At 37.5% G+C, this 15647-nt stretch overlaps 1 protein-coding gene across 1 annotated transcript; it reads right to left on the reverse strand.

The window, feature by feature from the left end:
• Positions 1 to 3831: 3831 nt before the first annotated feature.
• Positions 3832 to 15443, reverse strand: LOC576930 (scavenger receptor cysteine-rich domain-containing group B protein). Its single transcript, XM_777193.5, has 6 exons — positions 15321 to 15443; positions 12072 to 12380; positions 10398 to 10730; positions 9179 to 9511; positions 8202 to 8525; positions 3832 to 6837 (listed from the first exon to the last, which is right to left on the reverse strand). Exons 1-6 carry the CDS (start codon positions 15415 to 15417, stop codon positions 6653 to 6655), a joined length of 1581 nt encoding a protein of 526 aa, XP_782286.3. The 5' UTR covers positions 15418 to 15443; the 3' UTR covers positions 3832 to 6652.
• Between the last annotated feature and the right edge of the window lie 204 nt (positions 15444 to 15647).

The following is a 15647-nucleotide window of genomic DNA, read 5'->3' on the forward strand; positions in this document are numbered from 1 at the left end:
AATGTTACGAGAAAAGGAAATGAAATAATTTGTCCTTTATCTCTTTGTTATCTTCTTTTTTCCCCAAATCATCCATGTATATAAATTCGATTTATTTTATGTCTGATGTGCAATATATTGAAGGTTCCATTATTATTATTGTTAATTAATTCCTTGAACTAATTTGTAACCGTTTCTATATTGATGTACATGTATTTTTAATTTCTCCTTATTTCTTTGAGCTTTGTAATCTTTGTTTGTATCAGTCTCCTAACTGTTTTAACATGGAATTTTGACAAAACCAAAATGAATGAATGGAAAAAAAAATGAATGAAATCCACGACAGCGTCACAATAAAGGAACCAACATGAGTTAACCGGATGTCTCCTTTGTTTCATCATTGAATTGCAACAACGTGTTTAAGCTAGAATTAAGCTTATTCCATCACACCTGAATAAGGGAAACATTAACTATGAACTAAAATTATATCAATAAAATACAAGTATATGAATAAATTTCGACTAATTAGATTATGTAAGTCTACTTATTACCAATGCCTTTACATTGGAAATACAGACGTACCAGTATAGAAGTGTTGTTGCCGTTCAACTGGTTGGAAGTTTTACCAAATGGTTCTAATGGCTCAGCTAGAATTGAATTCTAACTGGCCTGGATCAACTGGATCATTTAGCCCTTTTCAATTTCCAGGGTTACCAGTTGGCATTAACTGGTTCAGTTGCAACTAGCTTTCTCTTCTGGGATGTTTGCACCCCCACCCCCTCTAATCCCAAACTGCTTCCGGCGCGCCTGGACGTAATTATGGAAGAAGCGGGATTAGAACGTCATTATTTTGGTTTATTTATTGTGTAACAATTGCGTAATTATTGGATTGAACGCGGGTAACAGTAACATATTTGCTCTTTGACGTAAATTTCACGTGAATGAAGAACATGATTCATCTCAAGTCAGCCTCGTAATATTCATGTGAATTTCACGCAGATATTTTGACTAAAACTATCACTAACGCTTCACGTGTTTCTGTGACGCGATAATTTCGTTTATGAAGATGTATTTTCATAACCAAACAAACATGGGAGTATTAGGTTTACAAACCATGATCTCCAAGGTAGGGATAATCACAGGCGCGTACTAGGGGGGGGGGGGGTTTGGGGGTTTGGGGGGTTTAACCCCCCCCCCCTTTGGTACTTTTCTGTATGTAAACCCCCCATCACCCCCTGAACCCCCCCCTAGGATTTTTTTGTTTTGTTTTGTTTTCATTTATAAAAAAAAATATGTATATTCCCATGGCTGACCTAAAAAAACTGACTTTACCCCCCCCCCCCCAACGGAGCAAAATGTCAAATTTTTAAATTTCGAGACCAAAAAAAGAAAAAGAAAGTGTCCTCTTACCCCCCCCCCCCCCTTCTTATTAAAGATGTTACGTCACCATTCAGTCACTAGCAAAAGATTGCAATTTTGATTAATGGAATATTTAATTGTGTCCCTAGTAAATCCTTCCGTCTTTCAGTACGGTAAAATGACACACTTACAATTAAAAAAGTAATTTGATTGATTTTGGCGAAAATTAGGATGAAAATAGCATGGGAATAAATTAGGGATATTTTTCCTAGTCATTTTGTAACTTCAAGCTATAATTAAAATTCTGCTCGTTCAATTATAAAGCCATGAGTGAAATACTGTACGGCCATCCTTATGGTTCAAGGCATGGTCACGCAGAGGATTTTTTTTCTGTTGGGGATCGGGGGAAATGCAATGAATTATTGATAATTTATTGCATTTTCTTTGTGTTTTTTTATTTTATTTATGGGGGCTGCTCCCTACCCTGGCCCCTGCTTCGTGCAGTCATGATTTAGTGGCAAAGCCATGCATAAAGTCTTACGGCTATGGCTGATTGTCAACGAAACGGAGTTAAGTCTTTTATTAAGTCTGATTGTTGTTACGGCGGGCAGCCAGTGAAAATGAATTCGTTTTAATGAAATTATGGAAATGAAAGCACTACTTTAGGCACACAGAACTTTGTTACTCCTACCTCTTTTTTCCTGATTGAGGTGTCATATGAAATGGCAGAAATTGAACTTTCTAGAAATGTGGTTTTCTTTTTTTTTAATTCAGATACCGTCCGCCAAATGACATTTTGGTTCCCTTGTTCCCTCTCCTCAAATTAATTTTAATCAGTCATGCGTGAAATATGCATTATACGAGTAGCATTAAATAAAAAGAGGGGATCTAAGCTTAAAAATATGTGTCATTTATTAATTATAATTGTGATTAAATTATGATAAAACATCGATGATTCTCGGTTTTGTTTTTTCTGGGACGCACTGTATATAAAATTTTTGAGATATATATATATATATATATATATATATATATATACATACTCTTAACAATTGATATAAAATACATTGGAAGTTTAATTTATCTCCATTACCGGTTTCAGTTTATTTGATCAGATAGTGAATTAAAAAATTAAAACATACAAATTAGTGCACTAAACTATACACAAATAATGCGTACGGGCGCATTGCGTAAAATGGCGTATTTTGGCATAGATTACATCATAGTCAAAATCATGTAAGGTCAACCTTCATCTCCATTTTCATTTAATTATAATGTGTATTTTGTTAAAGGAGAAATAAACACACAGAACAATTTGGTTGTTTTGAGAGATTTATTGCATTTTTGCCAATCAATCTACAAGATTCCCCACCAAAGTGTATGAGAAAGGCATGAAGTAAGAATAAAGTACAGTTTCTCAGCAAGACATGGGCATTGCTATTTTCTTGATTGTATGACGTACTATGCGGAGTATTTTATAAACAAAATGTATTTATATTATGCATGCTTCCCTTCCATGTGTTTGTGGTTTTGAAGCATTTCATTCACCTGCTATTACCCTTTGTACTCCAATTGCCAGAACACAAATTTTATAAATAAGTTGGTGTTGTTCTGAGGAGAAGGTTTCGCATAAATGAAATTGATTTTTCAAATAAATGATTTACAATTTATTGTTACCTTAAAATATATTTTCATCAAATTAATTTTTACTTTCTCGGCTATGGTTTTCCCTCGTTGAAAAGTAAAGGTTTTGTAAATGAATTAAAAATTCTTTCAATTTAAGCTTGGTGCATGATACATGTACAACTCCAACTGGTACGTCACATTTTCAAGTAAATGGCTGCGCCCATGTCAGGCATAATATAATGCCAAGATATCTCATTCAGGCACGTACGCAGGGGGGGGGGATGAACCCCCCCCCTTTGGTTTTTTATGTGTGCGAACCCCCCTAAAAAACCCAAACCCCTCCCCCTTGTTTTGTTTGTTTGTTTATTTTTTTAATTATAAACAAATCAAAAAAAATATTCCCATGGCTGACCTAAAAAAGATGACCTTACCCCCCCCCCCCCAACGGAGAAAAATGTCAATTTTTCGAATTTCGAGACCAAAAAAGTGTCCTCTTACCCCCCCCCCCTCCCCTCCCCCTCCCCCCCCCCCCCCGCTCATTCAGCGGCCGGCTGAGTCGTTGCGAAATTTTCGGCCCGATTTAAAATTCTGCGTACGCGCCTGGTCTCATTTATATATCTCTTGTACATGTGCGTAAGGTTTAATGTACATCAAAAGGCAGGAATTCATCTCGTTTCACAGAATATCTACACTCATTCTTTGGGGTTAGTTCTCCCTTTGAATCAGCAAAACTACTTATATGATACATATATTAATATCATACATATATTAGGCATACATATCCATACAGTAACTAATCATTCACTATGTTGACATAACACTTGTTCAGCTCTGGCTGCCAAAAAATTATGAAATAATTTTCTTTGGTATATCTTATGTTTCGTTTTATTTTATTTTCCCACATTATAAAAAGGCATCACATCAAACTCTAGATTCTACTATTACAATTTAATTTCTGGATGAGCATAAAAAGTTATCTTTTAATTCGAACTTATTGTTAAAAATGCATACAGTAATCGCATCATTCGAATTTTTTGTTCTTACTTCTCATTACTGTTAAACAAGATTTTACACTGTTGATCGATAGTATTTGAAATATTTACATTATTGGGATCGTATGAAGATAGTAATTACAAACAGCATATCTTCTTTTCAATTTTCTTTTTTTGTTTTGCCTTTATTTTTGTCCTCCATTTTACGTCCTCTTTTGTATATCTACTTTAATGCGATTTTCCGGATATTTCCGAAGCATAAGCATGGATTCCAATTCTTTAGATTTTCTTTCATCTCTCACTTCCTCGTTCCATTGAATTGTACAAATTCTTCTAGCCAGATAATATGGTATATTTATTTTGGAGTGGCGTGGATAGTAGCAGACAAGATACAAATGTTGAACAGTGTCAGTTATTTATTATGTACCTCCGTCTCCAATTTCATATTTAGGTTCAAATGCAGATTCTGCAGAATATCGCAAATACTCTCCATACCTTTTTTTTCCATATGAGAAAATCAATCATCGAGGTATCATAACCAATGTTTTTCCACTTATAATCCACCTTCGAAATATAAAAGAAAAGTATATACATATTTGTTTTCCTGATTTATCCATTGGTTGGATTAAGCATACGACTTTTTATTGTTTGTATGTTCATTAAACATCTTTGTGTTCTATAAATACATCTTTAATTAAGAATAATTGAATAAAGCGCGGGGGGGGTGCATTTTTAATTAGTGGTAGCAAAACTAGAACACTGAGATGGTTTATTCTTTGAGTAAATAACTTCATGAAACTTTATGTAAATTTAACGTTATGAATCATCAGCTGCTATATGAAATTATGATTAGTATAATAATTCTTATGATAGTAAAAAAAAGATGACAATTTATATTTTTATTAATCACTCTGTTCAAATGAGGCATGTATTAGAACCACACATATTGTTATATACATCTTAAGACAATCATGGTCGGTGAGATTCGTAACACACACACACACACACTCAAACACATCACGCACACGCTATCGTCGTACGTCATATTGTAGATTTTCTAGACTTATTATACATCACTGAATACAATAAAAGTATCGATTTCTTGATTGAATTACACATTAAACTCATTATGTAACGTATACCATCACCTCTCATACTTAAACATGAGTCTGTCCATCTATTCTAATAGTAACATGATCATGATGAACCAAGCCAAAGCAGCAGTATATCCTACGAATTATGTTCATATGAAAAGAGATAATGTAGCATTTCAAGCCAATAACATTATTCAATATTGAAGAGCTGACACAAATTACTTCATTACGACAGTAATATGTTCAAGATTCATCTTTGAATTCCCATTATTCCACTTATTGTAGCTTAAAACGTCTAAGAAACTAACCCTTTTTGTTGCAAGTGTATTAAAAAAAAGAGAGAGTTCATATTTCAGTTATTTTATATCGTTGCCCATGTATCAACATTTTTGTTTTCGCTTCGTTTTGTTTTTTCCTTTGATTGTTAGTAATATTTTTTTTTTTACAGATTAAGAATGACATTTTATGCTTTAGCAGTTGAAAATAGTTCCAAGGCAAAGGAAATGACGAACGCAGACTCGTCATTTGACTGCCAATGTAAAGTTAATTTGAATTGTATACTTCGTTATATGATAACATTCTCAGATCAATTGCATCAGTGCGGTAGGGATACTCCAGGAATAGATTGTTTGTGGATAATCCCCCCCCCCCCGTTCCTCCAAAAGATATATAGATTGAAGCCACTCTTTGAAAAATTACTCAACTAATAGACTTTAGGCTTATTAACAAGAATCGTTTCAAGTATCTGCGTTATTGCTCATTTTATACCTCTTTGAGGGATACCTAAACATAAGAAAGGCCGGATAATTGTGGTGCTCTCTGTGACGTAGTGGCGCGGGCAACTTTCCAATCTATTCCAACATAAATATCAGTGTTTAAAATTTTAATGTTTCAAAAATGCATGAATCAAAAGTGTGTTTTTTTTTCTCTATGGAGGACTTATAATAATATTCTATCATACTATTTTCTGTAGTGCCCAAAGTAAGAAGGCACTTGGGAGAAAAACTGAAATTAATGATATTTTTGTACGCGGCAAACGAGAGAGTTATCCGCGACGACGTCACAGTGCACTGACCAAACTGCCAATTTGAAATTTATATAGACTTAGTGATGTCATATTAAAAAACTCCGAACTTTCTTATCATTGTTCCCATTTTTTGCAAACGTTTGTCAATTTCTTTATCCTATTTTCTGCTTGTATACAAAAGATGTCAATACGAAGGTTGGATTGCCTCTTAAGATTCTACGCCATGATTCATGAAAGCTCGCGGCGGGAAAAAGAATAATCCTCGAACATATCGCGGCGCACGTCTGGGGTGATTCTATACGCTCCATCTTATTCCTTTTATTAGGTCTTACATAATTATGCTGTGTTAATTCGGTGGTGGCAGAGGATCGGATTGTCCACCCTGTAAGGCGTAATATGAGGGAGGACTTGGTAGGGAGTCGGTTTGAGATGCTGGAGGATAGGGATTCGGTGGTTGTTGCGGTAGGGAGTCGGTTTCAGTTGCTGGAGGATAGGGATTCGGTGGTTGTCGCGGCATCGGTGGCTAAGTCGGCACGGATATCATGCCATTTGAAGTGGGAGCCGCAGAGGTGTTATTAGCGGCAGGATATCAACTCAGAGGTGATGAGAGGGACCTGATCCGATTGCGTAGGAATGACGGCCGGCTTACGCTGGCTGCAGGTGTAACATACAGCTACGAGAGCAAACAGTGTCAGCAAGGACAAAGACACACCAACAAAAGACATGATGCCCACGACACCTGAAGAGGTAGCGGGTGAACCTGCAGCACAAAAAATGGATTATAAAGAAAAGAACATACAAATATGAATTTCCTCATTTTAGTATAGATGGCATTCTCATTTTAATATACACAGAAATTCAAAAGTTCATCCTCCCCAATAAGATTTATATTTGTGTAGAAATTGCAACACAAAAAGAGTGTCATACGTGGTCGAAAAAATAATTTGAGGTTGTTTATACGATATATCTGCCTGTCTCCATCCTAGTAATTTCTTGCCTGAATAGAGTGCTGCTCAGTTACTACGAATTCTTCTTGTTTTGATGTTTTACACCATGGCTAAGAGCGAATTTGGAAAGGGTGATCTACTTCAGATTCTCAAGTTAGTGCTCTAGCTATTGCATTACGAGAAACTGAAGAAAACAAAAACAGTCAGGAGAAGGCCAAATATCTGAGCAGAAGTGTACGATAGGTTGGGAAATGGAGGCAGCGACACAAGCATGGTGATTCTCTTGATGACAAGCCCAGATCAGAGCGGAGTTCCATGGCCAACAAACTGATCTGCAAGGCTAAGGTCAAAAGGTACCAGGCCTACAGCAGACAATGACAAATCTTGGAAATGTTTTGAAAGCCAAGGTACGGTGTATCCGGTTCTACAAACGTTTGAAACTTCCACGATTCACCAATTTGCAGAAAGACACGAGCTTGGCCTTTGCGAGTACATACATGTTACAATCACACTATCAGACTGGGAGGATGGGTAGCCTATTATCTAATGAATGTCCTCTGCACCTGTTTCCCATCTCTCTCAATGGCGCTTTCTACGTCAAGGTATCACAATTAATGCACAGTTCAATTCGTAAACAACATCTTGCAGCAGACATTGCTCCATATCCTGGGTAGAAAGCAATTAATCAGAACCCGTTACACCAAGGAAATGGTTAACAAGCAGCCTGAAATGGTGTTGGTTCACGATGGTGCACCTGGTCATACTTCTCTAGTGACTAAGCAGTAGAGTGCCGAATGTCGACCAACGTCCAGGATTCTTAAAAAGGAGGAATGGACACCCACCTCTCTAGACTTGAATCTGATCAAACACTGCTGGGGAATCCTGAAAGGCAGGTTCTAATGCGTAATCTACCTGAACCATCACGAAACAGCTCATCTCCAATGCAACAACGAATATGTGTTACAAAATAGCGCCATCTGGTACAATATATGCCAGAAATACTGAGGCTGTTGTCAAGAAAAATCGAAAACAAAATGGCTTTTGAAATAATTAGATCTGCACCCGCAACTCTTACCATGAAAAATGAGAATCATCAGATAATGGCGATTTAAAAAAAAACATGTATGGATTTACACTTCCAGCTATTGTATGTAGTTAACGCTCTTGACAGACTTACGACATTGCACTCCGGCATCTTCAGAATGGCCACAGTAGTTTGAGCCCCATTCTTGATGACTACAGTACTCCAACCGTGCTTCATATCCCGAACAGGTGACATCATCAAGGAATATCGGGTCAGATCCTCCTCCGTATGTACTACCACTCGTGGCTATACCAACATCACCTGAGTATCCAAGCTGTCGACAAACTACCCTCGCGTCAGAGTCATCCCAACTGTCATGACATACTGTCCCCCATTGACCTTCATGGAAGATCTCAACCCTGCCTTCATCTGAACTGAACCCATCAACCATGCGGACGTCTCCTTCCAAATCATTGTCTGCAGGATCAAAACATAAACACAAAATCATCATCAGAAGTGGTAAGATTATGACAGGTAATGCAAGAAAAATTATCATTTGGAGTAACCTGTACCTGGGAAAACAAAATCAACCTGAATCATTGTAAGTTGATTCTAAAATTGCTGTCATTATTATATTGTGAGCTCGTTCAATTTTGTTAATAAAGATTTTGTATAGGCCTATGTTGTATCGCTAAAATGTGATTGGATTTGTATGTTTTGCATTACGTGCATGTTTTGCAAAAGAAAATAATTCAATTCAATTCAATTACCCTCAAGTCTCTCCTCCCGATATAACTGATTGGGGTCAACAAATAGTACACCAGGGTTCCCCCTACTCCTTTTCGAAGAGTGCTTTGGGTTCTTAACGTGAAACGATGGTGACATTCCTCTACACGAGGCCTACTTTTTACTTCCTATCCGAGGGTAGGTGTGTTTTCCACTATAACATAGCGTGTAGCTATGAAACAGAGGAGGGGCTCATTAGCGCACAAGACAATCTTTAGTCATCCCCACGGGTTGGGTTTGAAGCCACGATCTTTGGACATGTTGGTCCGAAAGGCAGATGCTTTACTGACTATTATATACCAACTCGCCTCCTCAATGCCTGCTTTGTATTGTTTGCGACTTACCATTATTGTCATAGCAGTAAACTCCTGCATCTTCGCTGTGAGAACAGTCTTCAATGCCCCATCCGTCGTGAGTACAGTACTCCAATCTACTTTCATATCCCGAACAGCCGACCTCGTCAAGATATGTCGGTTCAGATCCTTGTCCGTATGTACCACCAGTCCTGGCTTCACCAACATCACCTGAGTATCCAAGCTGTCGACAAACTACCCTCGCGTCAGAGTCACCCCATCTGTCATCACAGACTGTCCCCCACAGGGAATTGTGGTAGATCTCAACCCGGCCTTGGTTTGGAGTGGATCCACCAGCAAGTCGGACATTTCCTTCATCGGGGTCTTGAATGGAATTATAAAAGAATGGGAGATTAACGAAAGGGAATAGTTTTTCAATATATATGTTTACAACTAAATTATTCACACCCTTACCAACTTTTGTAATTGTTGAAGAATGTGAACATTGAATAGTTCCGATTTTTGTTTCTTGAGGAGGCGACATAAAAAGCTTATATATTTTTTTTTTTCACAAAGGGCCTAATTCAACCAGCTCACCTTTTATTGAGGAGTTACGAAAAACATCAAATTAAATCATTCAGTTGTTAACAGTACATTTCGACTATTATGCATTTACTGCAATCCCGATGTGAGAACATAGTTCGTGCAAGAAATCAAACCTTTTACCAAATGTCAAATCTCATTCTCACAGGTATAAGAGTCATAACAAGAATCAGTGTCTGTGAAATGGTGTAATATTGAAGCCCTAAAAAAAATCGCGCTTCAAAATGATCAAGAAGTGCCTCAAAATAGTAAAAAATCTTGGAGTGACCGGTTTTACCATACTCATTTTCCCTAATAGACTGTTGTGTTAATCATCTTTGATTCATCCAAATCGGTTTAAAGACGGCTGAAACATCCATAAATATAATGATTTCTAATATATTCAATAATTTGAACCAGCCGTTTACAAGACGAGATTTTACGTTTTATTCCAGCCAATGCCGATTTTGGCTATTTATTGGCCTTTTCGTGTGGGTTAATCCTAACCCTATAACAAAGCGTGTATATATGATAAAAGGGAGGGGCAAATTAGCACACAAGACAGGCCCCACGCGTTGAGTTTGAAGCAACGATCTTTGGACATGTTCGTCCGACAGGCAGATGCTTTACCGACTATTATATACCAACTCGCCTCCTCAATGCCTGCTTTGTATTGTTTGCGACTTACCATTATTGTCATAGCAGTAAACTCCTGCATCTTCGCTGTGAGAACAGTCTTCAATGCCCCATCCGTCGTGAGTACAGTACTCCAATCTACTTTCATATCCCGAACAGCCGACCTCGTCAAGATATGTCGGGTAATATCCTCTTCCGTATGTACCACCACTCCTGGCTTCACCAACATCACCTGAGTATCCAAGCTGTCGACAAACTACCCTTGCATCAGAGTCACCCCATCTGTCATCACAGACTGTCCCCCACTGGTAATTGTGGTAGATCTCAACCCGGCCTTGGTTTGGAGTAGATCCATCAACAAGGCGGACATCCCCTTCATCGGGGTCTTCAACGCAATTATAAAAGAATAAGAAATTAACGAGGGTGCATAGTTTTTTACATATACATGTTTACAACTAAATTACTCACACCCTCACCAACTCTTCTAATTGTTGAAGTATGTGAACATTGATTTGTCCCGATTTTTGTTTCTTGAGGAGGTGACATATAAAGCATACATTTAATTTATTCTAATAACAAAGGCACTAATTAATCTAGCCCACCTTTTATTGAGGAGTTACGAAAAACACAAAAAACACAAAATTTGCAAAGAACAAAAATGATTCAGTTGTTAAAAGTACGTTTAGACTATTATGCATTAACTGCTATCCCGATGTGAGAATATAGTTCGTGCAAGTCATCAAACCTTTTTACTAAATGTCATATCCCATCCTTACGGCTATAAGAGTCATAACAAGAATCAATCTTTAATTATTGGAAAGAATTAAAAGGAAGCCATAAGCTTTTGTAAATATCTTAATAGACATGTGCTATTATCTGGCCCCTTTTTACCAACCAATAGTTTCTCTTCCTGTAAATGTAATTATTGTATAAAATGTATGAAAATGTATCGCTGTTGGTAAATAAATCAAAATCAAAAAAAAAAAATCAAATACCCTTATTTATACACAAACCTATGAACCGGGACCTACATAAAACAAGTAGATCCCCCACTTTATTGATTGATTTATATGATTGTATTCTCTGTTATAACTATTATCATGTACATTATGTTTTCAATAATGTATGTTTAGTTATAATAATTACCATTGTTCAATATGTTCAATTATGTTATTTTTGATAAAGTGAAATAAATAAACTTGAAACTTGAAACTTGAAGTTATAACTGCGTAATATTTATCAATGAAACATGCGGTCATTTCGTATCGGACAAAATATAGAAGAAAGAGATGGACGACGAAAACTGCTATCAGCTTGATCTTTTGTGCAATATCATAACAATTGCGTAATTGTAAATTCATTATATGAATAACCGCAGTAACCCTACATGTACGAAACCTTCTGTTTTTATTTATGTAGGGAGAGTAAAGAAAGGTATCGTTGTAGGATATATTGCATTCGAAAATAGGTTGGGCCATTTTTCATTACTGTGCCAGTAGCCGTGCCTTCCTACCTGTGACCATGTAGCCTTGCAATTGTACGCCTATTTGGAGACAACGCTAAATTTCAAACAGCTTGGGGTATAAAATTACTTTAAGGCAATTTTAGGTCCTAGAAGAGCACTAGTAATGTCTAAAATAAGAATAAGAGCAATGAAAATGCACTTCTAAGGCATTTGCGGTCCTAAACAAGAACTCAACTATCCCTTTAAATGTTTTTAGCTTACCACATTCTACAGCCGCATCTTCGCTGTGACCACAATTATTTTGTCCCCATTCATGAGAGCAAGAATCAAGACGATATTCGGTCCCGACGCAGTAGGTCCCGTCAAGATGGATAGGACCTGACCCAGGACTGATAGCTGTATACCCGCGAGCGTTGATGGTTCCTAAACCTAGCTGTCGACAGACAACTTGTGCATCGGAGATGTCCCATGTGTCATCACAGATAGTACCCCACTGGTTATCGTGGTATATCTCGACCCGCCCTCGCCCATTCTGGGCGCCATCGCCAAGGCGTACATCCCCCTCGAATTCTGATCCAAAAAAGATAGAAATCGAACAAAAATGCATCGATAATTACTACGTCAAACCATCAAAAACATCAAGAACATTTATATAGACGACAACAAAGAACAGAAGTAACTGAGATCAATGGTTATAGTAAGAAGAAAAACGATTTTGTTTACTTCTCCGCTGTTACGATTAAAAATGCACTAAAATACTGTAATAATGTATGTGTTCAAATTATTTCTTCTTCTCGAGTCACTCCACCACAAGGTTCACTCTTAGGTGGATTGTCTCAATCCATTGTTGGATACATTGTATCGCGCAGGTGGGGTCAATGGTTCTGGATCTGCATAGGTGCAAGGGCCTAGTAGTTGTGGATAGGCTAGGAGATGTTACACAGTCTGCTCCTCTTCACATAGGTAAATGGTGTCATAGTTCTCACTATATCTCCAATTCACTAGTTTGGTTTTGCAACGACCGACAGCAGCTCGTAAACGGTTGAGACATGACCATGAATTAGGCCATGCCCCGATGGATGCAGGGGGTGGTTTTCTTAGGGCGGAAGGACACTGTTTGTTGTGCTTGGGCAAGATGGTTGTTCCACAGGGACATTCACTGGTTGTCAGGGCTCTTGTTCAGTGTCTCAACAGAAAGCAGAAAGCTGTTCCGAAATATGAGACTCTCAGAGAGACTATCACTCAGCAATCAAAGGTACTAAACCTTCGTGGGTTTCATGCAACCAGTGATACCCGTCAGGAAAGCATTCAACGCACGGTTGATCTTGTTGGCAGGAACTGAACTACTTCTGACGGTCAAGTATACTCTGATGTAGAGAAACACAAAGCCAGGGCTGTAGAGCGGACTGTCTTATCATCAGCACCCTACTTTTGTATTGGTCAGCTTCCCGATGATACTATTCCTTGAACCTACCTTCGCCTGTCTTGTTAGTCTTGGTGATGTGATACTTGTATGTGAGGGACCGGTCAAGCGTGACCCCTAAATAGACTTGCTTGGTGGTGTTGCAATCATTTCCCATAACACCTAATCCGTAGTTGGTGGTTAGCTTCCCTGTTCTTCAAATGACAGACGTTTAGTCCTGGTTAGCTCTGAAATGATTGTTGGCATAGAAAGGGATGAGACTGACCAGGGCAGTGCTAAGGGAAACTCCTGCTTAAAATTATGCTTCTGAGATGCAATACACGAGTCATCAGCATAGATGAAACTTCTGGTGCCTGGGTAAATGGGTTGGTCATTGGTGTAGATATTAAACAATAGAGGGGCAAGGACACTCCCTTGTGGAAGCACATTCTTCTGAGTCCACTATCTACCCTGTCTGCCACATAGGTCTACGAAGAATCTGCGATTCGACAAGATGTCGCAAATCAGCTGAGTTAGTCACTTAAGGTCATCTCATACAGTTTAGTCATCATAAACTTTATAAACTAGTTTTTATCATTACTGTTATTATCATTATCATTGTTGTTATGAGATCACTTTTTTCTTCTCATTATTGTATTCATTATTCCTCAGTTGTGAATCATTAATCGAATTTTCATATTGTCCTCTAAATTGATGGGTGAAATCATATCGACATTGAGTAACTACGTCATGGGGGGGGGGGGGTAGCTAAATATTGACTTCGCTACGTAGACAAATTCAAGGTGAATAAATTGTTTGAAGGGTGCTTAGTCACATAGGAGCGCATAACCTGAAAGAAAAACAAATTGCCGAGAAAATAAAGTAAATATGCATATTAAACGAAACTGTTTTATGACCTATTTGCCATATACAAATGGCAAGTACGTACGAAGTACGAATTGTCCCTCATCGCTCGTGCACGACCTATCCACCGTGACAACGGTGCCACGTAAACAAAGAGGGCATGTCTCCAATTAAACTCTCGATAATTTGGTTGTTGTAACCCTTAACTTAAACGAACGGTTTGAGTTTAGTCGTGTTATGATGATATATGAATGCGTTCATAATTTAAGCACCTTCTTGCCTTCAGGTATTTTAATCAATCCTAATGACGTACATGAGCATCATACAAGACAAATAGACAGAGGATGTTTACTTAACCCAGGAATAACAAAGTTATGTTTGTTTACAGTAATGCTTGCATTTCCATACTTTTATCAAACGTATTCGTTTTCACTGGTTGTCTACCGTAACAACAAACAAGGCGAAAGACATCATGAATGGCTGATCGTCAACGTGACAGAGTGTACGGCAGGCAGCCAGTAAAAACGTATTCGTTGTACTGTTAACAACTGATTCGTATTCTGTAAAAAGATATTAATTCCTGCCGTTTGATGTACATTAAATCTTACGAACGTGTACAAGAGATATATGAATGTAGATTTCTTGGCATGATGTTATGGCTTTTAGCATGACATGGACGCAGCCATTTTCTTGAAAATATGACGTACCAGTTGGAGTACATGTATCCTGCACCAAGCTATGATTGAAAAGACTTTTTAATTCAATTAAAAAAACCTTTAATTTTCAATGAGGATAATTTATAGACGTAAAGGTAAAAATTACCATTTGAGAAGCTTTGGACTTTCAATACATGGAGCATATATTATAAAAATTATAATGATGATAATGATAATGGTAATTAGAAGGAGCAGAATAAGAAGAGGAAACAAGGAACTAAAAATAATATATATATATATATATATATATATATACATAATGTATTTTGTATTTAGTAAATTATTTTTTAAGCGATTAAATATAAGGCCTACCGCTTCTATACCCAAAGGAAATTAACATCATAAGCCTTCATACGGAAGTGGTATAGCTGATTTTAATCCATTTTTGTTTGGGTATACCACTCGTACGAGAACTCATGTAGTACATTGTAATGGGCTTGTAGATTAAAACATATTCACCCTCTGAATATATTAAAAATGAGCATAAAATAAAAGTAGGAACACAATCTAGCTAGAATTTACACTTACGGCATCGTACGTAATTTGGCCAGAACACAACGAAGGCGCTTAATATTATCCACAGTCTCATACCACGACCAAGCTTCCTATCAGTATTTGACGCCATTTTTCAAGCACTAAGAATGACGTGGGTCTTCACAACGGTTTGTATACATGTATTATCCTAAAGCGAAATTGATCCTAGTCTGGTGCACTAGATGGTTCATGAGTGCGTGCACACAACACTAATAGGGACTTTTAGATTCGCACGAAGACAATGGGAATTGCTACAATCGACGTCCTTTTAATGCACTGCCTTGAATAGACGTCACAAGTATCAGTCCGCGGAAATCTAAA

The sequence above is a fragment of the Strongylocentrotus purpuratus genome, unplaced genomic scaffold, assembly GCF_000002235.5.
Source record: "Strongylocentrotus purpuratus isolate Spur 01 unplaced genomic scaffold, Spur_5.0 spur5_scaffold_9, whole genome shotgun sequence".
In the NCBI taxonomy this organism is placed as follows: Eukaryota; Metazoa; Echinodermata; class Echinoidea; order Camarodonta; family Strongylocentrotidae; genus Strongylocentrotus; species Strongylocentrotus purpuratus.